The sequence below is a fragment of the Eubalaena glacialis genome, chromosome 3, assembly GCF_028564815.1.
Source record: "Eubalaena glacialis isolate mEubGla1 chromosome 3, mEubGla1.1.hap2.+ XY, whole genome shotgun sequence".
Lineage (NCBI taxonomy): Eukaryota > Metazoa > Chordata > Mammalia > Artiodactyla > Balaenidae > Eubalaena > Eubalaena glacialis.
The window spans coordinates 85,202,800-85,226,525 of record NC_083718.1 but is presented as its reverse complement, the minus strand read 5'-3'; the positions used below and the strand labels follow the sequence as shown (position 1 = coordinate 85,226,525).

The 23,726-nt window shown below is 54.1% G+C and overlaps 2 protein-coding genes across 6 annotated transcripts in view; one reads left to right on the top strand and one right to left on the bottom strand.

The window, feature by feature from the left end:
- Positions 1–1,881: 1,881 nt before the first annotated feature.
- ZNF687 (zinc finger protein 687) lies at positions 1,882–10,836 on the top strand. 3 transcript variants are annotated; one of them, XM_061183495.1, is made up of 10 exons: positions 1,882–1,990; positions 5,387–5,548; positions 6,179–7,512; positions 7,662–7,840; positions 8,262–8,438; positions 8,533–8,695; positions 8,841–9,173; positions 9,300–9,412; positions 9,607–9,748; positions 9,893–10,836. In XM_061183495.1, exons 2-10 carry the CDS (start codon positions 5,404–5,406, stop codon positions 10,388–10,390), a joined length of 3,084 nt encoding a protein of 1,027 aa, XP_061039478.1. In that variant the 5' UTR covers positions 1,882–1,990; positions 5,387–5,403; the 3' UTR covers positions 10,391–10,836. The 3 variants fall into 3 exon arrangements, with proteins under 3 accessions (XP_061039478.1, XP_061039476.1, XP_061039477.1); XM_061183493.1 differs by having other exon boundaries at positions 5,387–7,512; XM_061183494.1 differs by lacking the exon at positions 9,893–10,836 and having other exon boundaries at positions 5,387–7,512; positions 9,506–9,690.
- Positions 10,837–11,245: 409 nt separating this feature from the next.
- The window catches only part of PI4KB (phosphatidylinositol 4-kinase beta), a 28,377-nt gene continuing 15,896 nt past the window's right edge, over positions 11,246–23,726 (bottom strand). For all 3 annotated transcript variants that reach the window (XM_061183491.1, XM_061183490.1, XM_061183492.1), the window contains 8 exons: positions 22,344–22,571; positions 20,561–20,670; positions 19,868–19,972; positions 19,564–19,687; positions 18,580–18,845; positions 13,570–13,702; positions 13,205–13,325; positions 11,246–12,138 (listed from right to left, as the gene is read on the bottom strand). In XM_061183491.1, coding sequence (XP_061039474.1) covers positions 11,957–12,138; positions 13,205–13,325; positions 13,570–13,702; positions 18,580–18,845; positions 19,564–19,687; positions 19,868–19,972; positions 20,561–20,670; positions 22,344–22,571 — 1,269 coding nt within the window. In that variant the 3' untranslated portion in view covers positions 11,246–11,956. The remainder of the gene's footprint in view (positions 12,139–13,204; positions 13,326–13,569; positions 13,703–18,579; positions 18,846–19,563; positions 19,688–19,867; positions 19,973–20,560; positions 20,671–22,343; positions 22,572–23,726) is intronic.

The following is a 23,726-nucleotide window of genomic DNA, read 5'->3' as shown; positions in this document are numbered from 1 at the left end:
ATCCAGAACCCTCCTGGCAAGGGAATATGTGAAAAAGTGTTTAGCTGTCTGCACTCTAAGAATTTCAACTCCACTGCCTTCGACCTTGGGCAAGTCACCTAACCGAACCTGTCTGTGCCAGTTTCCTGCTCAGTAAAATGGAGCTAATAATAGCACTTCCCTCACAGGGTTTTGGTAGCGATTAAATGAGTTACTATACATAAATTCTCATAATAGGTCCCACACATAATACGTGTGTATGAGTAGTAATTATGGCTCCATACAGGAAGACTCAGAGAAGGAGATGAGAATGGAATGCCGGTTGGCTACATCCAGTATGCGATTCTAGTTAGTTGTTCAGAGATGGACGAGGCGCCGTGCGCTGGAGCAATTGCAGGCAACCTTGAGAAAGACGGCGCCGGAAAGGGGAGCACTAATCCCATTTCCCCAACGCTTTACAAAGCACTTTTACATTCTAAACGCTTGAAATCCTCACAATCATGTCTGGTGGGCATAATGATCCCAATTTTATCCATGAAAAAACTGGTTCGGGGAGGTTGAACGACTTGCCCGATGGAACCATGTGATAAGTGGTGGCCCCAATATTCCCATCCAGAGGTTCTGATTCACACCTCAATACAGTCGCTATTACCCACGAAAACTCTCAGGGCGCGCCAGAGTGTCCGGGGTCCAGGGGTCCTGGACAGGGTAACAGAACCACCTTAATAACAACATCCAGGTTGTCAGCGGCTGTGTGCAAGGCAGGATGTGCAGGCTCGCCGGCTGGCTAGGGTGTGCGAAAGCTGGCACGCTGGACTTGCAGACGAATTCTGCAAGCGCTTGCGGATTAGAGTATCAAGGTAACTCAATTTCCTAGCATCCCCTCCCCTTCCCCCGCCTCCAGGGGGCGGGGCAACAAAGCGCGGGAAAACCGGCCTCGACTCCACCCCCTAACCCGTGCTGGGGGCGGGGAAAGGAGAACTCTTAAATGGGTAATGGACACGGGGCGGGTTTCCCCCTCCCCCATCTCCGTGCTTAGGAAGCGTTCCACAATGCCGCTTTAAGATCCCTTTGGAAATGGCCCAGGCCACGCCAGCACACTAACGTCACCTCTCCCCTACTTCCGGTCTGCAAGCCCGTCCCAGGCTTCTGGTGCCGGTGCCTTCCACACTCCAAATCCCGCCCCCGCTACAAGCCCTCCTGCAGAGGGAGGAGCAGTGGGTGACGCCATCGCCCAGGAGCTAGCCCGTGCGAGGACCCCATCCATTCAGATTATATGACGATTTAGACAGTGGGAAAACCGCGAGGAAATGGTCAGCCAGATGACGTGATGCTTTCGGTGACGTCCCATTCTGTGACTTCTGCACGGCATGACTGACATTGGGGTTTAGCTTGAGAAAACACCGCAAATGGATCAACACATCCGGGCTCCACTCGGGGCCAACGCGGTTCTCCTCAACCTGCCCAACAAATAGAAGCAGAGAGTTCTCTAAATTTGCATAAGTGAACTGCAGGCTTCAGGGATCGCGGCCAATAGGGAGTGAGGGGGCGGAGACGCACCTGGGATAGTCACCGCCTCCGGTAGGAAAGCAGGGAATCAGACTGGCTTCTTTTTAAACGACAGTGGCGGAGGCCAATCATTTTTGAGATGCACAGATGGGGCAGTGGGCCCCGGCGCAACCAATGGGAAGAAGCATCTCCAGAAGGACTAGGCTTCTTGCCCAATGAGGCTGGGAAGCCTGTGCGGAGCTGTTTCCGAGCGGCAGTACTTAAGACCAACCCAGTACGGAGCTGGGCGGGGCGCAGTACTGAACGATGGGGGTATTGACCAATGGCGAGTGCGAAAGCGGGCAGCCCAGACCTGGAACGCGAAGGGAGCTGAGGGAGGGGGAGGCTGAACGGGAGAGAAGCAGGAAGTAGCGGCGGTCGTGGGGAGGGCGGCGGCGGCAGCGGCAGCGACCGGAGCAGGGAAGAGACCGCCGGGTCTCGGCCCGCACGGGGAGCGGAACAAGTAAGCGTGCCTGGGGTAAATACCCGCCTTTGGCCCCGCCCCCTGGGGGGGCGGGTAAATACCCCCGCCCCTCCCCCACTTGGTCAACTACCCCCCTCGCCGCGCCGCCCCCCGGGATGGCTTCTACCGGGGCCCCGACGTCGCCTCCATTCCTTGGGGCCCGTGGGCGAAACTCCTAGCCTGTTGAAAGCACAGCCCCTAGCAGGGTAAACGTGGAGGGGGGGGTCGGGGTCCCCAACTCCTGGCGCCCCCAGCCCGAGAGGCGTCCGAAGCGCGGCCCGGGGACTGGAAGCTGCGGGATGTCGCGACCTAAAATGGTGTCCGTGTCCGGGGGTGGGGGCGGGGGAACTGGGCCAGGCCGGAGCGGAGCCTGCACCCCGACTGGGCACGGGTCGGCGTCCGGGCCCGGATGGGACCCAGGCTCGTGCCCCAGGCCGCGGCGTGCCTTCCGATTCCTCCCCAGTCTCGAGAGAGCCTCGGGAGCCCTCGGGGGGAGGAGGCTGCGCTGCGCAGGGAGGGAGGGGAGGAGGTCGGAGTTGGGACGGACCCCGGCTGGAGAGCTGCGAGTCTGGCAAAAACTGTCCCCTCCCCACTTCTCTCTTTCCACGCCTCCCCTGCTCCGGTGTAGTTTTGGGCCGCGAGGTGCTGCGCGGCAGCTCCCCGAGGGCCTGGCCTGGCCAAGGCCCGTTCTTCCCTTAGCACGCTGGTGAGAGCTAGAAAAGCGCGGCGCGCCTCAGTTTCCCCTCTGGCTTCTCCCATGTACACCCCGCCCCCTTTCCGCAACCGTGGACATGCTCCCCGCGCCGGTCCTCGGCAGATGGCAGGGACTTAATTCCGGCCGCTGCCCGGCTTGGCGGCAGCCTAATCGCCCCCGGCCGCCGGCCCCTCGCCCTCCTCTGCGCAGCAGGCCCCGGGCCAGGGAAAGGGACGCGGAGCCCCCACCCGACCCAGGCCAGTTCACCCTCTTCCTGTTCAGCCCCTTCCTTTGGCTTTTGGGGAAGAACAGAGGGAAGGAGGGGGGCTGGAGCCCAAGAGACAGGGCGCAGCAGCCGCAGAAAGGCCTGAGCCGTGGGGCGGGGAAGCCTCTTCGGCCTTGAGCTCCGCTGCTTGATCTACTGTCTGCTCCTGGCTCTCCGATGACCTCTAAGTCACTTGGACGCCAAAGGGGGAGTTGCTTGGGGGAGGCAAGTTTGCAGATGTTTGCTCATAGTCCCCACTGATCTGTGCTCCACCAGCCCACTTTTCTGAGGGCCTGAGCGGAACGTAGCTTTGGTCTCTCGGGGTCGGGAGGGAGCCGGCCAGGGGAGGGCCCTAGCGATCCAGCTGGGCAGAGGCAAGGGGCGGAGGGCTTTGTTTAAACCCAGATCCTGTAAATTAAGTAGAGGGGGATGAGAGAAGCACTCCCCTTTCGTTCTTCCTCTAGTTGGTACCCTCTCCCTCCACCCCCATCTTGGTCCCAGCAATGCCAGCTGCCACCTGCTGGGACTATCTCCAGTTACAGTCTAAAGGCTGGAAAGAGGTGAGAAAATTGGCCCTGGGAAATGGCTTGCCTTGTGGGCAGGGAATGTGGAGGGAAAGAGACTTCTTCAGTTCCTTCTTCCTAGGTATAGAAACACTTGGGAGAAATGGGTAGGGAACACACCTGGGTTCCCCACAAGCTCTAGGCTGGCCTTCTTGCTGGTTTAGTGCCACATAAGTCTTGTGGGACCTTTTTTTTTTTTTTTGTACTGGGACAGATGGGGGTTGGGTGAGACTTCCTGGGCCACTGTTGCCAAGGGAAAATGAAAAGGGTGAGGAGTGTGAGTTGGGGATAAACTGGGGTGAGGAGGTCAGAGCAGAAATGACAGGGGTGAGGGGCCTGGCTTTTCCCCGTTGTGGCAGCTGTGCTGGATAAGCTCATACCCTGGAGTTTTAGCCCTGAGAGAGCAAGATGGGGAAGGAGGGAGGGAGGGAAGGAGGAGGGGTTGGTAGGGGAGGGCTAGGCACTCTTGGGAAGGTAGGTGAGCGAGCAGCAGGTGTTTGTGACAGGAGAGGCCTAGGCTGGGGCCCTTGTGACCAGACTGCTGTTACGGTTTTCCCATTTCTTTTTGTCTCTTTCTGTTCCTGTGTCTTATTCTTTCCGTCTTGGTCTCTTGGGTAACTTCCCAGAGCCCACTTCTCCCTGTTAACCAAGCTAGATCTCCAGGTGCCAGTAATGACCCCAAGTGGCCCAGATTTGAGCTTACATGACCCCTGACTCTTGTCTCTGACCCCAGCCCTAGATTTCCAGTGCTTATTCCCTCCCAGCTCCTTTTCGGCCTGGCATATCCTTGTTGTCCTAGCTGTAATAATAAATCATACTCTGGGTTCTGGCTCTCACATTTATGATTCATATCATGCTCAGAACAACCCTATGATATATAGATTACTTGTTCCCTCTTTCAGACAGCAAAAGTAAGGCGGTGGAGTAACTTGCTTATACAGCAGGCCATTGATAAGGCTGGAACTAGAATCAATTCTTACATCTTGTCTTAAGTCACATGCCCGTTTGTACACATGGCCTTTCAGATCTCTGTGGACCCCCAGAAGATCCATGAAGAATATGAATGGATCCCATGCTGCCATGAATGAGCCCTTAAACCTAGAGCATCATGTACATTCTCCTCCTTAATAGTAGTATTGATTAATTTATTCTGTGCTGGGCACAGGAGGGTTTGAAGTGGTTTCAACTAAGATGCTCACTGAACTCCCTCCATCTCTACTCCCTTATCTCTTATCTGTATTTATTTTATTTTATTTTATTTATTTTTGGCTGCGTCAGGTCTTAGTTGCGGCATGCGGGATCTTCGTTGAGGCATGTAGTATCTTTCGTTGTGGTGTGTGGGCTTCTCTCTAGTTGTGGCACGCAGGCTCCAGGGCGCGTGGGCTCTGTAGTTGTGGTGCGCGGGTTCCAGAAAACGTGGGCTCTGCAGTTTGCGGCCTGCAGGCTCTCTAGTTGAGGCGTACAAGCTCAGTATTTGTGGCGCGCGGGCTTAGTTGCCCCCATGGCATGTGGGATCTTAGTTCCCTGACCAGGGATCAAACCTGCGTCCCCTGCGTTGGAAGGTGGATTCTTTACCACTGGACCACCAGGGAAGTCTCTTTTATCTGTATTTCTGAGAAGTCTCTTTTCCTTTGCTTTCTCTGGATCTTGGTGTCCTCCCTGGAATGTGCATACTACATTCCTTTCAATTTTAGGGTTTGGCAAAACAGGTGCCTCCACCAGCTCTCTAGGATTTGCACTATGGTGGAGGTGTACCCAAGTCAGAGTGTGCGTGGGTTCTGAGAGCGGATGAATTTGGAGATCTTGAGGGAGGAGGTCCAGCGTTCCTGCTTCCAGAGGTCTCAGTTTCTCCCTCTTTTTCCTGTTTTCCTCAGGTCTGGCACCTGTTGCCATGGGGGACATGAAGACCCCTGATTTTGATGACCTGCTTGCTGCCTTTGACATCCCCGACATTGATGCAAATGAAGCCATCCACTCTGGGCCAGAAGAAAATGAGGGGCCAGGAGGCTCAGGGAAGCCAGAACCCAGTGTAGGAGGTGAATCTGGAGAAGCAACAGCAGTGGCTGCCGGGGATGGCCCTGGGTTGCCCGCCCAGGCCTCTGACCATGGCCTGCCACCGCCAGACGTCTCGGCAGTCAGCGTCATTGTCAAGAACACTGTGTGTCCTGAGCAGTCGGAGTCCCTGGCTGGGAGTTCAGGAGGGGAAGGGGCCCGGGCTGGGGGAGTGACTAAGGAAGGGTCTATGGGACCTCGTCTAATGCAAAATGGTTTTGGGGGCCCTGAGCCATCCCTTCCAGGAACCCCGCACTCTCCAGCTCCTCCCAGTGGGGGTACCTGGAAAGAAAAATCCATGGAAGGCAAAGCTCCCCTGGACCTCTTTGCTCATTTTGGGCCTGAGCCAGGGGAGCACCCTGATCCCCTTCCTCCCTCTGCGCCCTCCCCACCTCGGGAAGGGGCTATGACCCCACCTCCTTTCTCCTCTCCCTTTGAGCTGGCCCGGGAGAATGGCCCAGCCCTGCTGCCCCCTGGTTCTCCCCCACTGCTGGGGGCCTTGAAGCAGGAAAGCTGCAGCCCTCTTCATCCCCAGAGCCTACCAGGCTCAGGCTCAGGCTCTAGCCCTGAGGCCACGGGCGTCCCTGCCAGTGTCTCCCCTTCCCGGGTTGCAGGGGTGTCCTTCTTCAAGAAGTCTCCAGGGCACCAGAGCCCTCTTGCCTCCCCTAAAGTGCCCAGCTGTCAGCCCCTAAAGGAAGAAGAGGATGAGGGACCAGTGGACAAGTCTCCCCCAGGAAGTCCCCAGAGTCCCTCTAGTGGAGCCGAGGCTGCAGATGAGGACAGCAATGACTCTCCTGCCTCCTCCAGCTCCTCTAGGCCCCTCAAGGTACGGATTAAGACCATTAAAACATCCTGCGGGAATATCACAAGGACTGTAACCCGGGTCCCCTCAGACCCTGATCCCCCTGCCCCCTTGCCTGAAGGGGGCTTCCTGGCGGAGGCTAGCCTCCTGAAGCTGTCCCCCGCAACCCAGACCCCTGAGGGTCCAAAGGTGGTGAGTGTCCAGCTGGGTGATGGCACGAGGCTAAAGGGCACCGTGCTGCCCGTGGCCACCATCCAGAACGCAAGCACTGCCATGCTGATGGCAGCCAGTGTGGCCCGCAAAGCTGTGGTTCTGCCTGGAGGCACTGCCCCCAGCCCTAAGACGATGGCTAAGAATGTGCTGGGTCTAGTGCCCCAAGCGCTGCCCAAGGCTGAGGGGAGGGCAGGGCTGGGGGCCGGGGGGCAGAAGGTGAACGGTGCCTCGGTGGTGATGGTGCAGCCCTCTAAGCCGGCCACCGGGCCGGGGGCAGGGGGTGGCACCGTGATCTCACGGACCCAGTCCAGCCTGGTGGAGGCCTTCAACAAGATCCTCAACAGCAAGAACCTGCTGCCTGCCTACCGGCCAAACCTGAGTCCACCGGCTGAGGCCGGGCTGGCCCTGCCGCCCACGGGCTACCGCTGCCTCGAGTGTGGGGACGCCTTCTCGTTGGAGAAGAGCCTGGCGCGACACTATGACCGCCGGAGCATGCGCATCGAGGTCACCTGCAACCACTGCGCCCGCCGCCTAGTCTTCTTCAACAAGTGCAGCCTGCTGCTGCACGCCCGTGAGCACAAGGACAAGGGGCTCGTCATGCAGTGCTCGCACCTGGTCATGAGGCCAGTGGCCCTGGACCAGATGGTGGGGCAGCCGGACATCACGCCCCTGCTGGCTGTCCCACCTGCCCTCGGACCTCCAGCCTTGCCTGCCTTGGGCAAGGGTGACGGGGCCGTCACCTCCTCCGCCGTTACTGCAGTTGCCGCTGAGGCCCCTGTGCTGCCACTCTCAGCCGAGCCGCCTGCCGCCCCGGCCACCTCTGCTTACACCTGCTTCCGCTGCCTGGAGTGCAAGGAGCAGTGCCGGGACAAGGCCGGCATGGCTGCCCACTTCCAGCAGCTCGGGCCCCCCGCCCCTGGTGCCACCAGCAATGTGAGTTACCTTTCCCAGCCCCTTCTTGGGACGGGGACAGCCAGGTGCCACAGGGACAGGATCTAGGAAGGTGTGGGGGCTTGGTTAGGAGACGGAATGGGGGACAGGCCACTCCTCACAGACTCACCTGGTTTCAACCCCCTTGACAGGTGTGCCCAACCTGCCCCATGATGCTCCCCAATCGCTGCAGCTTCAGCGCCCACCAGCGCATGCATAAGAACCGACCTCCCCACGTCTGCCCTGAGTGTGGGGGCAACTTTCTGCAAGCCAATTTTCAGACCCACCTCCGGGAGGCCTGTCTGCATTTCTCTCGCCGCGTAGGATACAGGTGCCTCCCACCTCTCCTCCCCATAGTCTCTCAACACTTTTCCTCCTGTACTTGGTGGTCTCATGGCTCCTGGGACCAGCCTTTCAGATGGCCTCTCACGGTGGTGAGCCCCGTCTCTCCTGTTGAATCACTCAGCCCCGGTGTGTTAGCAAATGCAGCTAGAGTGCTCTCTGCCTTCCCTTCGTTCCCCACGCAGAGGGAGCAAGCGGGGCCCCCTCCGGAGCATCAGCTCTGCCTCTCTGCCTCCGCAGGCCTCCCTTGGGGAACTGGGTACTGCAGCTCCCTCCTTCCTCCACTGGCTCGTGTTCCACCGCTGATGAGCTTCTTAGGGTCCACCCAGTCCCCGAGAAGGAGTGTGGGGCTGGAGGTGGCCGTGGAGATGCCACCAGCTCACCACGGCGCCTCCTGCTTACTCCCCAAGGTGCCCCAGCTGTGCAGTGGTGTTTGGGGGTGTGAACTCCATCAAGTCCCACATCCAGACGTCACACTGCGAGGTTTTCCACAAGTGCCCCATCTGCCCCATGGCCTTCAAGTCTGCACCCAGCGCCCACGCCCACCTCTACACCCAGCATCCCAGCTTCCACACGCAGCAGGCCAAGTGAGACCTGGGGAGGGAGCGTGAGGAGGGGCGGGGAGGGGGGGCTGGGCCTCGATGGGGCAGGATGTCTGCACTGTCTTCTCCACCCGCCCAGGATGATCTACAAGTGCGCCATGTGTGACACAGTCTTCACTCACAAGCCCCTCCTCTCCTCGCACTTCGACCAGCACTTGCTGCCCCAGCGTGTCAGCGTCTTTAAGTGCCCATCTTGTCCTCTGCTTTTTGCCCAAAAAAGGACCATGCTGGAACATCTCAAGGTACAGGAGTCAAGGGACGGAGGCGGGGTGCTCAGCTGTGTTGACCGGGGACCCCTCCGGAAGTGGGAGCAGGGGAGAAGCTGGGACGCTGGCAAAGCCAGGCCCTCCCCCACACCAGCCATCCCCCCTTGTCTCCCTCTCACAGAACACCCATCAGTCTGGGCGCTCGGGGGAGGAGACTCCTGGGAAAGGGGCCGGGGGTGCCCTTCTGACCCCCAAGACTGAGCCTGAGGAGCTGGCTGTGTCTCGGGGAGGAGCAGCTGCCCCTACTGAGGAATCTTCTTCATCCTCAGAAGAGGAAGAACTGCCCAGCTCCCCTGAGCCCCCTCGCCCAACCAAACGGCCCCGGCGAGAACTGGGGAGCAAAGGCGTCAAGGGCGGGGGTGGGGGCCCTGGAGGCTGGACCTGTGGCCTTTGTCACTCCTGGTTCCCTGAGCGTGACGAGTATGTGGGTCACATGAAGAAGGAGCATGGCAAGGTGAGTGGGGTGCCCCGAGGAGCAGGATGGGCTGGAGGGGCAGCATTGGGATTGACCTGTGTGGCAGTGGGGATGGGGTCCTGCGTGGAGCCTGGCTCTGAGACCCCCCAACCCCTGCTCTCCTAGTCAGTGAAAAAGTTTCCCTGTCGCCTGTGTGAGCGCTCCTTCTGCTCCGCCCCCAGCCTGAGGCGCCACGTCAGGGTCAATCACGAGGGTATCAAGCGAGTTTACCCATGCAGGTAACCCTTGCCCCCTCGCCCCCTTCCTCTTTTCTGTCCGGCAGCGTGCCCCCAACCCTGGTTCCCCAAAATACCTTCCCACCTGCCTCTTAGGTCTGAGTGGACTGACGGTTGAGGCCTCCCTCTGCTCAAGCCACGAGCCTTGGTCTTTGGGCTGTGCCGCTGGAGCCCACCCCGCCCGCTCTCCCCTTTAGGTATTGCACAGAGGGAAAACGCACCTTCAGCAGCCGCCTGATCCTGGAGAAACACGTCCAGGTCCGGCACGGCTTGCCGCTCGGGGCCCAGTCCCCTGGCCGGGGGAGCGCCCTGGCTCGGGGCCCTGGTGCCAGAGCCCAGGTAGGCGGAGGCCCACGCTGCTGCGTGAGGGCTGTGGGAGTGGGAGCCTGCGCGGTTATAGCCGAGGCCTCAGGAAGCTGGGCAGGGGTGCCAGGGACGGCGGGGGCTGACAGGGAGGCCCAGTTTCTTCACTCTCTTCTCCAGGGGCCGGGACGGAAACGCCGCCAGTCCTCTGACTCTTGCAGTGAGGAGCCTGACAGCACGACACCTCCAGCCAAGTCCCCCAGGGGCGGCCCCGGGGCGGGAGGCCATGGCCCCCTGCGCTACCGGAGCAGCAGCTCAGCGGAGCAGAGCCTCATGGTGGGGTTGAGGGTGGATGGCGGCGCCCAGCAGTGCCTCGACTGCGGCTTGTGCTTCGCCTCCCCTGGCTCCCTGAGCCGGCACCGTTTCATCAGCCACAAGAAGAAACGGGGTGTGGGGAGTGCCAGTGCCCTGGGCCTGGGGGATGGGGAGGAAGAAGCCCCCCCTCCTTCCAGGTCTGACCCAGAGGGGGGAGATTCACCCTTGCCAGCTTCTGGAGGCCCACTGACATGTAAGGTCTGTGGCAAGAGCTGCGACAGCCCTCTCAACCTCAAGACCCATTTCCGCACACACGGCATGGCGTTCATCAGGGCTCGGCAAGGGGGCAGTGGGGACAACTAGGGCCCAGGCCTGGACTCACTAGCCCCCTCCCTCTTCCTTGGGAGCCTGGGTCACTGCTGCTGCCTGGTCCCTGGGCTGGGGAGTTCCATTAGAATTCATGTTTTGTTCAACTCCTCTCCCGCTAACCCCCAAGGACAAGCTTTTGAGAATGGTAGTTATTTGAGGTTCCTGCCTTGGGTTTGGCCCTTGGGTCCTAGTAGAGTGGGTCCTCCATTCCTTTTTTCTGAGTCCAACACTAATTATTTTCTTGCTGCAGCCCCCCATGTGGGATGGGGGGGGTGGGAGGACGGGAAGGCCCAATGCTGGGGTGGTCAGGGGCACTCTCCTCAACCCCTGTGGGCACAGATGGCAGCCCTGGCCTTGCCCTAGTGCCCCCCTCAGACTCCCTGGCACTCAAGCCCTCCACCCCTGCAGTGCCTTTCACTTATCTTTTTTTTCCCCCAGAAATCGGGGGGGGGGGGAGGGGGGTTGGTGGAGATGAGTCCTGTCAAGGGGGTCCCAGGGAGAGGAGGGGACAGGCTCTCAGGAATCCTTTATTCTTGTAGTAATAATAATACTAACAAACTGGGGGAAATGGGAAGGAGAAAACCAGACCATTAAAACTGCTCGTGGTTTAATCCCCATTCAAGCTCCTCTTTTTATGTGACTTAGACAATGTGGACGTGTCTGGGAGGGGGTGAGTGACAAAGCTGGGAAGGCCCTTCTTCAGAGAAGAGGTGGTATTGACCGAGACAGGCAGGGAAAAAGCAATCTTCCTCCACCTCGTTCTGTGTGGTGCCGTTTGTATCCTGGACACTGAGGCATCTGTTCACTCCCTACCCCTGAAAAAAAAATACAACTCAGAAATGACACAGATGGCTAACTAAGGACTTTATTTCAAACAAAAATTAAAAATAAAAAACAGAGCTATTTCCCTGGGTGTGGGGAAGGGATAAGGGCAAGGAATTCCCCACGGCTAGGCCAATACCCTCAGACTGGAGGGGCTATGATCATTCCCTTCCTCACTCCTGGGATGGGGAACCTCAGCAAGTGCAGGACCCTATGCCAAAGCCCACCTACCAAGGGGAACTCGGGCTAGGGGTCAGTCCCTGGGAGGTGACAGAGTTGGGCAGCAGCATGGCCGAAGGCCAACCACAGGATCAAGTCCTTAGTACCAAGAACCTACTCTTTTCTCCTTCCTGGGACCCAGGACACATTAAGAGGATGGCCTGCGGAAAGAACCTCTCAAACCCTAGTGAGGAGAAGAAAGGCCCCAGTGTCCCTCACATTTATCACTTCTGTTCTCTGGAGGGCAGTGAGCCCTGGAGTCTGTCAGGTGGTAATACTGACACAGCTGGCGGGAGGCGGCAGGGAAGCCCCAGCAAGTCTGGACCCCACGGCTGGTTCTCCCAACCCCCCTGGCAAGCTCTACAGTTACCACATGATCCTCTGTATTTCTTGCCTTCCATTTCCCTTGGTGGATGTCTGGGTGGGTAGGGCTTCCTGGTTTAGGGTTTCTCTGACAAGGGCCTTCCCAGGGAGGGTCCCCTGAATCCCCCACTGCTCCGGGGCCTGAGAAGGAGGATGTCACATGATGCCGTTGGTGAGGTACTGGAAGCCATCGTAGAGTTTGGTGGTGATAGACCGCATGCTGCCGTCCACCATCTGCTCCACCAGCAGCTGGAGCTGCTCCTCAGTCATGCTCATGTGGAACCTCTCCTTGAGGTTGCGGATGGTACTGGAGCCATGGAAGCAAGGAAGCTGAGAACCTGGGGGCAGCAGCAAGGGAACAGGGTCACGGATGGAAAGGAGGGAGCGGCAGTGGTAACAGCCGCCGTAGCCAGTGCAGAGCCGGGGTATCTAAGGTGCCCCTTCCCTCCCACCTCAGAGAGATCCCTGACAGTGTGGATGCGGTTCTGCTTGGGCAGAGAAGGGAGAATTGGCAGGAGGCCCTTCTTGAGCCCTTCTTTATCCCACAATCCTAAGCCCCTCTAGGTGAGGGCACGAGGGCAGAGGGCCAACACATCTCCCCCAGTAAGGGCGGAAGAAGCAGCCTTAGGACCCAGAGGGAAGGCTGGGAAGAGTCTAGGGAATGGGCCCTGAACTGGGCACTTATCTGGTTGCAGGCCTCTGCCTATGCTACGTCTGACACTCACAGATGACCTGGGCCACCGTCATCACGGGGCCAGACGGGGATGCTCCTGAGCAACGGCGACAACCTGTGGGGTGGGGGCAGGGATGGGGAGGAGGAGACTGGCAGCTCAGACCCGGTGGACACCACAGCCTTGAGGAAGTGGGGACGAGGGCCCAGGGATCCTGGACAAAAGACTGTAGATGGCAAGGCCGTGAGGAAACAGCAGTGAAAGTAGATAAAGATGAGAGAGGAACCCGTCTCGGCTCAGAGCAGAAGGGGTGAGTATCGGGACAGGGAAGGGGTCTGAGGAGAGGGCAATCAGAGGTCAAAGGCCAATGACTGAAAACACCTGAGCTGGTGAAGAGCTGAGCGATGGAAGTTAAACAAGGGGTGGGGAGATGAGAAGGGACCAGGAGGTTGGAGCTGGGACTGTTCCTCCCCTGAGTGCGCCTAGGACGTGGTTTCTGCTGCCTCGCCCTCCCACCTCCAGGACTAGCTCTGTCAGGAATCAGGAGGAATGTGCTGAAGGAGAAACAGGGCACCGGATCAGAGCTGGAAACCCTCTGGGAGACCCCACCCCCAGTCTTGAGGTGTAATCAACTTTCTGAAGGTTCCATGCCCCAGGGCCCCAATGTAAGTGGGAATCCCGGGGCACTATGGGTACCGCCCTATCCAAACGCCTGGCTTCTCCCCAGCCCCACCTTGCTGCATGATCTCCACGATCTGCACCACCTTATCCATGTGTTTCCGAGCAGCAATCAGCCCCTGCAGCATCAGCATCTTGTAGTAGTTGAACATGTCGCCATCCAGGCCGCCCATCACCTGGGAGGAGAGGAGAGAGCTGTGTGCGCAAAGGGGCTCAGTGTCAGAACTTCCTCCCTTGGGCAAACGTGCCAAACTCCGTTACTTCCCCAACTCTTATCAGGCAGGAAGCCTCCCAGGACATCCAACCTCACCCTGACTTATTGCCATTTCTGTTCTGTTTGTCCCCATTTGGGGGGAGCCCATCAGCTCCCCATCCCACGACAGAAAGAAAACAGTGAGGCAACTCTCCTTCCTGACTCACGTCTACAAACTCTGTGGTCAGCTTAAAGGCTGATGTCTCAAAGCCCAGGTTTCGGGGTGAGCTGGACAGGATGAAGCCAAAGTCGATGTGGATGATGTGGCCTTCCGCGTCCAACAGGATATTCCCATTGTGTCTGAGGAGGGGGCAGAGGAGAGGAAGAGGCAGTAGTAAGTCCCACTGAGGTGGGAGCTTCAAGCTGCAACACACTGGCCACATGACACCAGGCAAGGGCCCTGCCACATTTCCTGCTGCCTATAACTCTGGGTCCAACCTCCTAGAACCCAAAGCTAGCAATGAGAAGAAAGGAAATCAGAAAAGTAAACTGCTAACAAAGCCTGTGGGGTCTCATTTGCTATCATTAACAGCTTAATAAAATAGGTTAAGATTATCCAAATTTCCCAGTAATTGTGATTCTAAGCACCCAAGCCAATCCCAATCTAGCAGAGAACTGGGAAGCTAGGAAAGAAGGCCTCTGCGCTCAACCAGCTGTTACAGAGGCCAAGCACTTGGCTTCGGGGGAGGCCTCCAGTCACAACCTAATTACCTGTGTTCTGTTTGTAATTCCTATCGGCCCATTGCATATCAGAAGCCCCACCCCACCGGAAGGGAGCAGAGATCCCAGGCTGAGTGGAGTTTAAATGTGAAATAGTGTGGGGCTTCGAGGAGTCAGTTTTAACTATCTGGTAAAACCACTTATGTAAAAAAATTCTCAGGAGGCAATTCCTACAGGCTAGCTGCTGGAAGAACAGTTAAAGGGAGATAAATCCTAGGTCTCTGTGATTCCCACATGAATGGCCAGTCGAAAGAGGAACAATTAACATGCAAAGCATGTGAGGCCTGGCCCATAACAGACCTCCTCAGTGTCAACAGAGGCTTTGTTAGGCTAAGAGCTCACGGTCTGAGGCCACCTTCTCTGGGGTTGGTCTGACTGGCCAAAAGACAGGGGACAGAAGGAGAACCCAGTCCCACCCGAGTCCTTCCCCCTCTGGGAAAGCATGACAAATTTAGCAACACACACAATCTTGAAAGCCAGAAAGTTCTAGATGTCCTAGTCCAGCCTCTCATTTTACAGGTGAGAGGTGAGGAAAAAGAGGCCCTGAGAGGAAAACTGACTTACTTGTCCAAGGTCCCAGGCCAGTGAGAGGCAGTTTCTCTCTCTCCTTAAGTGCTGGAGTTAGCTCCAGCCGCAAAGCTACGGGGTACTCATTCTGAAGCAGTTAAGGAGACCTTCAACTGCTTCCAGCTTGGGGCCCCCTTCACTGCTGCCACTTCTCTCCAGTGGATGAGTCCATTCATGACTTGACTACATCTACTCTTTTTTGAGTTATGAAAGGTTTACCAGCTGCCTGTCCCCCTCTCCCCCTTTTAAAGGATGGACTCCCATCTTCCAAATATATTAGTCTCCTAAGGAAAAGCCCAGAGGCCTGACTAGCACCTGCTTCCCTGCCTCCACTTACTCAACCCAGGGGTTCAGGCTCCAGGCTCTCTGGGCCCTGGGTTCCAAATGCTGACTCCTTAGGGACAGTCTAAAGCTTGCAACCAGATTCCTTATAAATAATGACATTTCCCTCAGTCCTCAAATGCAAAGCCTCTGCTGGCTTTATCTGTAAGGCTGGCAGGGTGGAAGGAGCACAGGTTCTGAAAGTTCCCTGACCCTTACTTATTTCCCTCCTGAGGAAACACCTGTCTGACAGCATTTTCATCTGGTTTCAGTATAAGAATGTCAGGCCAAACAGGCCCGTGAAAAGATGCTCAACGTTGCTAATTATTAGAGAAATGCAAATCAAAACCAAAATAAGGTAACACCTCATACCAGTCAGAATGGCCATCATCAAAAAGTCTACTAATAATAAATGCTGGAGAGGGTGTGGAGAAAAGGGAATGTAAACTGGTGGAGCCACTATGGAAAACAGTATGGAGGTTCCTTAAAAAACTAAAATTAGGACTTCCCTGGTGGCACAGTGGTTAAGAATCCGCCTGCCAAAGCAGGGGACACGGGTTCGATCCCTGGTCCAGGAAGATCCCACATGCCCCGGAGCAACTAAGCCCGTGCGCCACAACTACTGACCCTGCATGCCACAACTACTGAGCCTGTGTGCCACAATTACTGAAGTCCGCACACCCTAGAGCCCGTGTTCCACATCAAAGAGAAGCCACCACAATGAGAAGCACGTGCACTGCAGCGAAGAGTAGCCCCCGCTCACCACAACTAGAGAAAGCCCATGTGCAGCAAAGAAGACCCAACACAGCCAAAAGTAAGTAAATAAAAAATAAAATAAAATAAAACTATAAAAAAAAAAAAACCCTAAAATTAGAGTTATCATATGATCCAGCAATCCCCCTCCTGGGCTGTATCCGGAAAAGACAAAAACTCTAATTCTGCCTGCCAATGCAGGGGACACGGGTTCGTGCCCTGGTCTGGGAGGATCCCACATGCCGCGGAGCAACTGGGCCCGTGAGCCGCAATTACTGAGCCTGCGCGTCTGGAGCTTGTGCTCCGCAAAAAGAGAGGCCGCGATAGTGAGAGGCCCGCGCACCGCGATGAAGAGTGGCCCCCGCTTGCCGCAACTGGAGAAAGCCCTCGCACAGAAACGAAGACCCAACACAGCCAAAATAAATAAAAATAAAAATAAAAATTATTAAAAAAAAAAAAAAAAAAGAAAAGATACATGCACTGGACTTCCCTGGTGGTGCAGTGGTTAAGAATCTGCCTGCCAATGCAGGGGACACGGGTTCAAGCCCTGGTCCGGGAAGATCCCACATGCCGCGGAGCAACTAAGCCCATGCGCCACAACTACTGAGCCTGAGCTCTAGAGCTGGTGAGCCACAACTACTGAAGCTCGCATGCCTAGACCCCGTGCTCCACAACAAGAGAAGCCACTGCAATGAGAAGCCCACGCACCACAACAAAGAGTAGCCCCCGCTCGCAGCAACTAGAGAAAGCCCACGCTCAGCAACGAAGGCCCAATGCAGCCGAAAATAAATAAAAAAAAAAAAAAAAAAAAAAAAAGATACATGCACCTCAATGTTCACTGCAGCATTATTTACAATAGCCAAGGCAAGGAAGCAACCTAAATGTCCATCAATAGATCAATGGATAAATAAGATGTGGTGTGTATGTACACACACACACACACACACACACACACACACACACACACAATGGAATATTACTCAGCCACAAAAAAGAATGAAATAATGCCATTTGCAGCAACAGGGATGGACCTAGAGATCATCATACTAAATGAAGTAAGTCAGACAGAAAAACAAATATTATGTGGTATCACTTCTATGTGGAATCTAAAAAACTAATACAAATGAACTTATTCACAAAACAGAAACAGACTCACAGACACAGAAAACAAACTTATGATTACCAAAGGGGAAGGGGGCGATAAATTAGGAGTATGGGATTAACAGATACACACTACCATACATAAAATAAACAGGGGCTTCCCTGGTGGTGCAGTGGTTAAGAATCCACCTGCCAATGCAGGGGATACATGTTTGAGCCCTGGTCCGGGAAGATCCCACATGCCGCGGAAGCAACTAAGCCCGTTTGCCCCAACTACTGAGCCTGTGCTCTAGAGCCTGCGTGCCACAACTACTGAGCCCATGTGCCACAACTACTGAAGCCCACGCCCTAGAGCCCGTGCTCCGCAACAAGAGAAACCACCGCAATGAGAAGCCCACACACCGCAGTGAAGAGTAGCCCCTGCTCGCTGCAACTAAAAGAAAGCCCGTGCACAGCAGTGAGGACCCAATGCAGCCAAATAATAAAATAAATAAATAAATTTTAAAAAAAAATAATAAAATAAACAGCAAGGATTTACTGTATAGCACCGGGAAGTGTAGTCAATATCTTGTATAAACCTATAATGGAAAAGAATCTGAAAAAGAATATATGTGTATGTGTGTGTGTGTGTGTATACCTGAATCACTTTGCTATACACCTGAAACTAACACAATATTGCAAATCAACTATACTTCAATTAAAAAAAAAAAAAAAGAATGTTAGGCCATCATAGGCACTTAATAGATGCTAGATTTCTGATAAGTGGCTCTGTTTAGCTGATCTTAATGTGCTGCCATATCACTGGAAGCACAGGCCACTGAATTAGTGCCTTCCCAGGACAGCTGCCCTATGCCCTCGGAGAGGCACAACTCACAGGAGCATTCTAGGTATTGACCCTGAGTCACTGTCTGGAGACAGTCTTAAAAAGCAGAGCCTCAAGGGTGTAATTATCTTTGTACGGTATGTTGTTCATCTATATGCGAAGTTGAGCTTCATAAAGGTCACATGATATCGAGAGAAATGACAGCTCTGGGCAAAACAACAGATACTTAAGAGTTTTGGAAATCATATGTTGGAACAAGGAGGAGCATTTAGGGCTGGGGGTTTCAACTCTGTGTCCACCACGTCTCTCACATCCATCTGCTCCTTTCTGCCGTCAGTCACCACCACTGCCCTCAGGCCAGGCCTCATTACCTCTAGCTTCACTGCAAAGGCCCACTTACATCCAACCTCACCCACAGTGCCAAAGGGCACATTCACTCAACACAGACTGGATCATGGCATTCCCTCTGCCTGCAGAATAAAACTCCTCAGCCTCATAAGAAGGCCCCACTAATCTGGCCTCAACTTATCTGACGTCACTGCTACTACTGTGCCGTGCAGTGTGGCCCAAGCTTTAATCACCTCGAGCGGTTTCCTCTGCCTGGGACATCCTTCCCCCACAGCTTTCTCTGTCCTCATTCCCATTCGTCCTTCAAGACCCTGCTTGCTCAAACCCTTGCTCCTTGCATAAATCCTTCACTTCTTTGGCCCTTTCCCTGGTACTTGTCAGTCTGCCTCCTAGCCTTAATGGCACATGAACGTGTCTGTCTCTGCTTAAAATATGTTGTTTGTTTCATCTTTACATTTTGGCAATGGAAGGTCGTGATGAATAAATGAAGGGACAGAGGGAACCCTGAAGAAAAGGTTAGGACGAGGGACAGGAATTCACCTACCTGTCCTTGACTTGCAGCAGGTAGCAGACCAAGCAGTAGCCAGCACAACTCTGCACAAAATTGCGCTGGGCACTGAGGAATGCCTCAGTAGTGTAACTGCCATGCTCCTGCAGGAAGTAATCGAGCAAGGAGAGCTGTGACTGTTTCTTCACCTGGTGGATAGACACAGCATTGACCACTGGTTCAATCATGCCACTGTCGGCCGAAATCACAAGAATCTTGTATGGCTTGATCCACAGGGGTACTCGCTCCTGTTCCCAAATGGACTGTGAGGAAACACAGAGGCATTGTGACTCTCTAAATGGGGGGAGGAGGCTAAATTCCCCTCTGTCCCCAACCTTGGACAGTTCCCATCTTTAGTGGCTTTGAATTCTAGGCCACCAAGTGAGTAAAACCCCCGATCCCACTGAGAACCAGGAAGTTTTGAACGGAGTCCAGGGTCTGACAAGACACAGGTGGCATGTGGGAAAAGGTATCTCATAGAGAGATGTCCAAAAATGGGAGGGAGAAGAGGAAACCTCGCTGTCACCTCCCTAGCTGGGTGAGTGGGAGCTATTAACCCAAGTTGAAAGAACAGGGAAAAAGACCAAAAAGGATTTAGGGTCAGAGAAAGTTTCTCCAGAAAATGAAAATATTTATATAAAGAACTGATTAAACAGGTGAAGTTGCTTGTAGGCAACTAACCTGGGGGTCAGGGATTGACATCTCAGCCCACTGCAACCCACTTGCTGCAAATCAGTTGGGAGTTCCGATCAGTGATCAGAACAGGTGCCAGTCACAAAAGGGCCACAAGAGGTCGCTGTGGAGCTGCTCCCGGGGCTGTACTTCCTGGTAGGAGCACCAGCTTAGTTTAACGTAAATCCAACTTAGACCTGGGCAGGAAGATGGTCCCCAGCAGAGCTCCCTGCAGAAGGACCTGAGTGATCACCTCAGGTGGCCTGCAGATGGGCTGAGTTTCCCTTCTTTCTCCCTCCCTTCTCTTACCTGCAGTTGCTTCAACACCTGGAAGGCCAGCAGCTCCTGCCGAAGGTCATCCCCACACTTGACAATGACTGACAGGAGCCGCCAATTGGGGAGATGGCCATAGGGGGAGCCCTCTCTAATGCGCCTGAGAAGCAAAAAGATGTCAAAGGGTGATGCCAGGTTGAGGAGAGAGACACGGCTTCTATCAAAAATCCAAATCAAACTCCTCACAAGGTAAGGACTCAGATCGCCTGGGGGCCTGATGGATTTTGCGGTGGGTGGTGGGCTGAGAGACAATATGGATGGTGGACCCCACCCAACTCACCGCACTTTCTCCTGCCAGGGCTCTTTGAGAGCAACTGCAGAAGGGTCTTCTGGGTCTCGTTTGAAGGCTGTGGGGGTGTGAGCCAGCTGCTCCGAAAGGCGCCGTCTAGCAGGAAGAAACTATATCATTTGCTTGGAGGAGTTACCCCAGATCCTCATGTCCCTGTCTATGCCAGCATTTCCTGCACTGTTTTCTTGATTCTGGGCACACAGAGATAGAAACCTGGGCTGAGAGAGACTCATGGAAGGAAACACACCACTGATATCTTTTTGCTAACCTGGTGGTTTGTAATCATGTTCAATGCAGATTACCAGGCCCTGCCCATTCTCCTACCAAGATTCTGCATTCAGAACAGGTGTGGCTCCCGCATCTGCATTTCCAACAAGATCTCCTCCCTCTCCCTGGATTCTGACACGTGTGTCCTCAGACCCACTCTGGGAAACGCTGTTGTAATTCCTTCCTCTGGTGCTTTCATTCCTTTGGAGTCCTTTTAAAATTTAACTTCTTTCTGTAGTAGCCCAGTAATTTCTCAACCCACACCTTCAACGCCTCAAGTTTGGTGGCCTCAGGACAAGGACAGAGTAAGGAGAGAGAAGAGAGAAAGATACAGGCTGACAGACAGGAAGGGGACAAAGAGATAGGCAGTGCCTAAGAGAGGGATGAAAAATGACGGGCAACATGGTCTGGCCATACCGGATGTCACCTGCTGCAATGAACACAGGCTCCTTGCTCTCTTGGCTGGTGATGCTGTCCACGGAGAACTGGGAGATGTTGTCACAGCTGTTGGTGTGCACTTCAGGGAGCTGGGGAGAGCAGGGGACTGCAGGTCAGAAGCGCTGAGCACAGGGGTTGCCTCTTTCACCTCCTCCTCAGATCACCCTGTGTGCTGCCATCTCCACGACACGATCAGTCCTCCCTTCCAAACCCTGCTCCAAAAAGCCTCCCCTGGTTACGCACCATCCTGACCACTTAGACCCCAAACTGCCTAGGCTCCCCCCCACCCCACCCCGCACACAGATCCTCTAGCAGTGTTTTTCAATGTGTCAACTACCTGCATCAGAATTACCTGGAATGCTGCTAAAACGCAGATCCCAAACCCCACCATCAATCTGAATTAGAATTACTGGGAATGGGATCTGGAAGTCTGAATTTCTAACAAGTTCTCCAGAAGACTTCTAACGCACTCAAGTTTGCAAACCACTGCCATGACCATCACGGAAAGCTGAATTTTCAGCCTTACATTGAGAGCTCCCCAAGGCCAGGGATGCATTCTCCCTTAGGGTCCAGAACAGAACCTCTCCAGGCTAGGTTCCTCTGAGCATTTCTTCAACCTAAGTCATTCAGTCTTATCTCCCCATCTCTCTCTAACTATAAAATACTCTACCAGACCCCAAGGTCCATATCAAGTCCCTTCTTTACTCTTTCCTTTGTACAAGTGCATTTCTCCTTAACCGCATTGATCACTTACTGCACATTGCCTTGTTGTGTATCTTATACATAGATTTTTTTTCTTAAATGTCTGCATCCAGTCTCCCCATTTGGACTGTAAGCTCAAGTACAGAGAGTCTGCCTTTTCACAAAGTGAAATCTGGTTGTGCTACAGCTCTAATAAAATCCTGCTCTGGATCCCTACAACCCCAGAACAAAATCCAAGTTTCTTTCCACAGCTTACAGGATCCTTCTTACAATCTGGCCCATGACGGCCTCTCCAGCCTCATTCTTCACCACCTCGTCATCTCACGACCACACATCACAGCCACACAAAATTTCTTTCTATTCTTAAAAGGGGCCAAGCTCTCTCATGTCTTCCAGTCTTTGCACTTGCTGCCTCCTCTGCCTGGAATACCCTGTACAGCTAATTCCTACCTACCTTTAGGCCTCAGCTGAGATATTATTTCCTCCAGGAAATCTTTTGGGGCGTGTCCAACCCCAAGTCTGGAATAAGTGCTACCTCCACCCTCAGGTGCTCCCATGACACCCCATCCTCTCCAGCACAACCTGGATCACACCACACTACATCTACCTGCTGACTGGCCTCGTTCTCTCTCCTATTAGCTCATAAGCCCCTTGCAGGCAGGGGCCAAGCCTTGTTTACTAGCACACAGCACTCAGGGCTGGCACAAAGAAGGCCCTCCATAAACATTCCTTGAATGAATGAATGTATGACTGATTCTTCTCTGCGTTCCTAAGACAACTTTATATCGCAGGTGTTCAATATATATTTTGATTAAATTTTTCACACTCTCCTGGGCTTAGAAGTTCCTTCTTACAGTAGGCCTAAATTCTTCTTGCAGGAAAACGAGCTCCACCTGAATCTGTTCCAGACTAGAGCTGTTCAGAGCTGTCCCCTCTCACACCTGTCACTACCTACGGCACTCATTTGGGTACTTGCTTCAGCCTGTCTCAGGGTGTGTTGTGTTGTCTCAAATACATTGAAAGTTCCAGAATAGGTGCTGTGCCCTTGGAGCTCCCTCACCTCCACCTGCAGCTCGCCTATGTCATCCACCGACCAGGCCTCATCATCGTTGTCATAGTTGGGCACAGTGCTGAAGCTGCCTGCCCGCTGCTCGTGGGTGATGCCGCATTCGGGCAGGTTCTCTACAGACCGGGTGCTACGAATTCGGTTCTCCGGGATCCGGGCGGGGACGTTGGTGGTGTCGAAGTTTTCACATTCGAGGACTTCCACATAGATCAGGTAGGGAGCCTGGGGGTAAGTGAGAACAGTATTTGCAACTTACCTCCACCACTGTTCCCCCCAAACCTCAACCCTGCTAACATGGTTCTTCCTGCTGCCCACTCCTGCTCCAACCTGAATCCATCAGTCCCCTGACACCAGGAATGCCATATTTAGGGCAGGAACTTATCCAATGGGTGCTGCTACTTTGTGAGCTTCAATTCTTAGCGTCTTTCAGTTCTCTCCTTAATCAAAAACATACCTGAGGTGTCACCCTCTTCAGCCATGGCTGAAATACTGTAAAATACTAGTTTTTCCCCCTGAAATAGTGCTTCTTAAATGTTGGTTTGCATGAGAACCACCTGGGGTGCATGTTGAAAACTGACCTACTTGGGGCCCAACCCAAATCTAGTAACTCAGCCTGGGGCGGGAGCCCAGGAATCTGCATTTTTAAAAAGCTGTCCACCTTCCCCAGGTGGTTCTACTACAAGAGGTGTCCCCCAAACTGAACAGGACACAGTCTTGTAAAGCAGTGGTCCACACGCTATTCTGCTTATGTACTTCCTATAAGTATTCTGAAAAATCATGTATCCCCTCAGTTTTAAGTTGACAGCTAAAATTTTTCATGAGAAGTTACTTGCCAAAGTATATACTTTCTGGTGTCATGTAAATATTGATATTTTAAAAATAAAACTGTTACATCACTGTCTTAAAAAAAAAAAAAGAATTTGGCTGAGAGAGTACGCAGGTCTTTAAAATGTTTCAGCTGAGCTTCAAAATGTATAGATGATGCACCGGGGCAAAACCATTCCAAACCATCAATTACCACCCATTCAGAGAGGCCTGAATGCCTCTGTGGGCTTGTCCTAAAAACAGACAAAAAGACTGGGAAAAAGTTGGGCACCGTTCCAAGCAGGATTCTAATCTTCAATACGTCTCCTGGGAAAAAAATCTGAACCATTAGTGCTCATTTCAACCAGCAGACTAATTTAGCTAATTCTCTCCTTCTCCCTGCCCACTGTGATCAGAAAAGGTCTTAGAAACACAGATTTCTCTACTCTCATTGTTGCTGTACCTGGAAAGCCTAAGAGTTATAGAAGGGCTGGAGAAGAGCTACCAAAAGGACTGTAAGGAGGGGAGGAGAGCGGCTCTCTCCTGAGACATGGCAAGAGGCAAGCTGAAAAG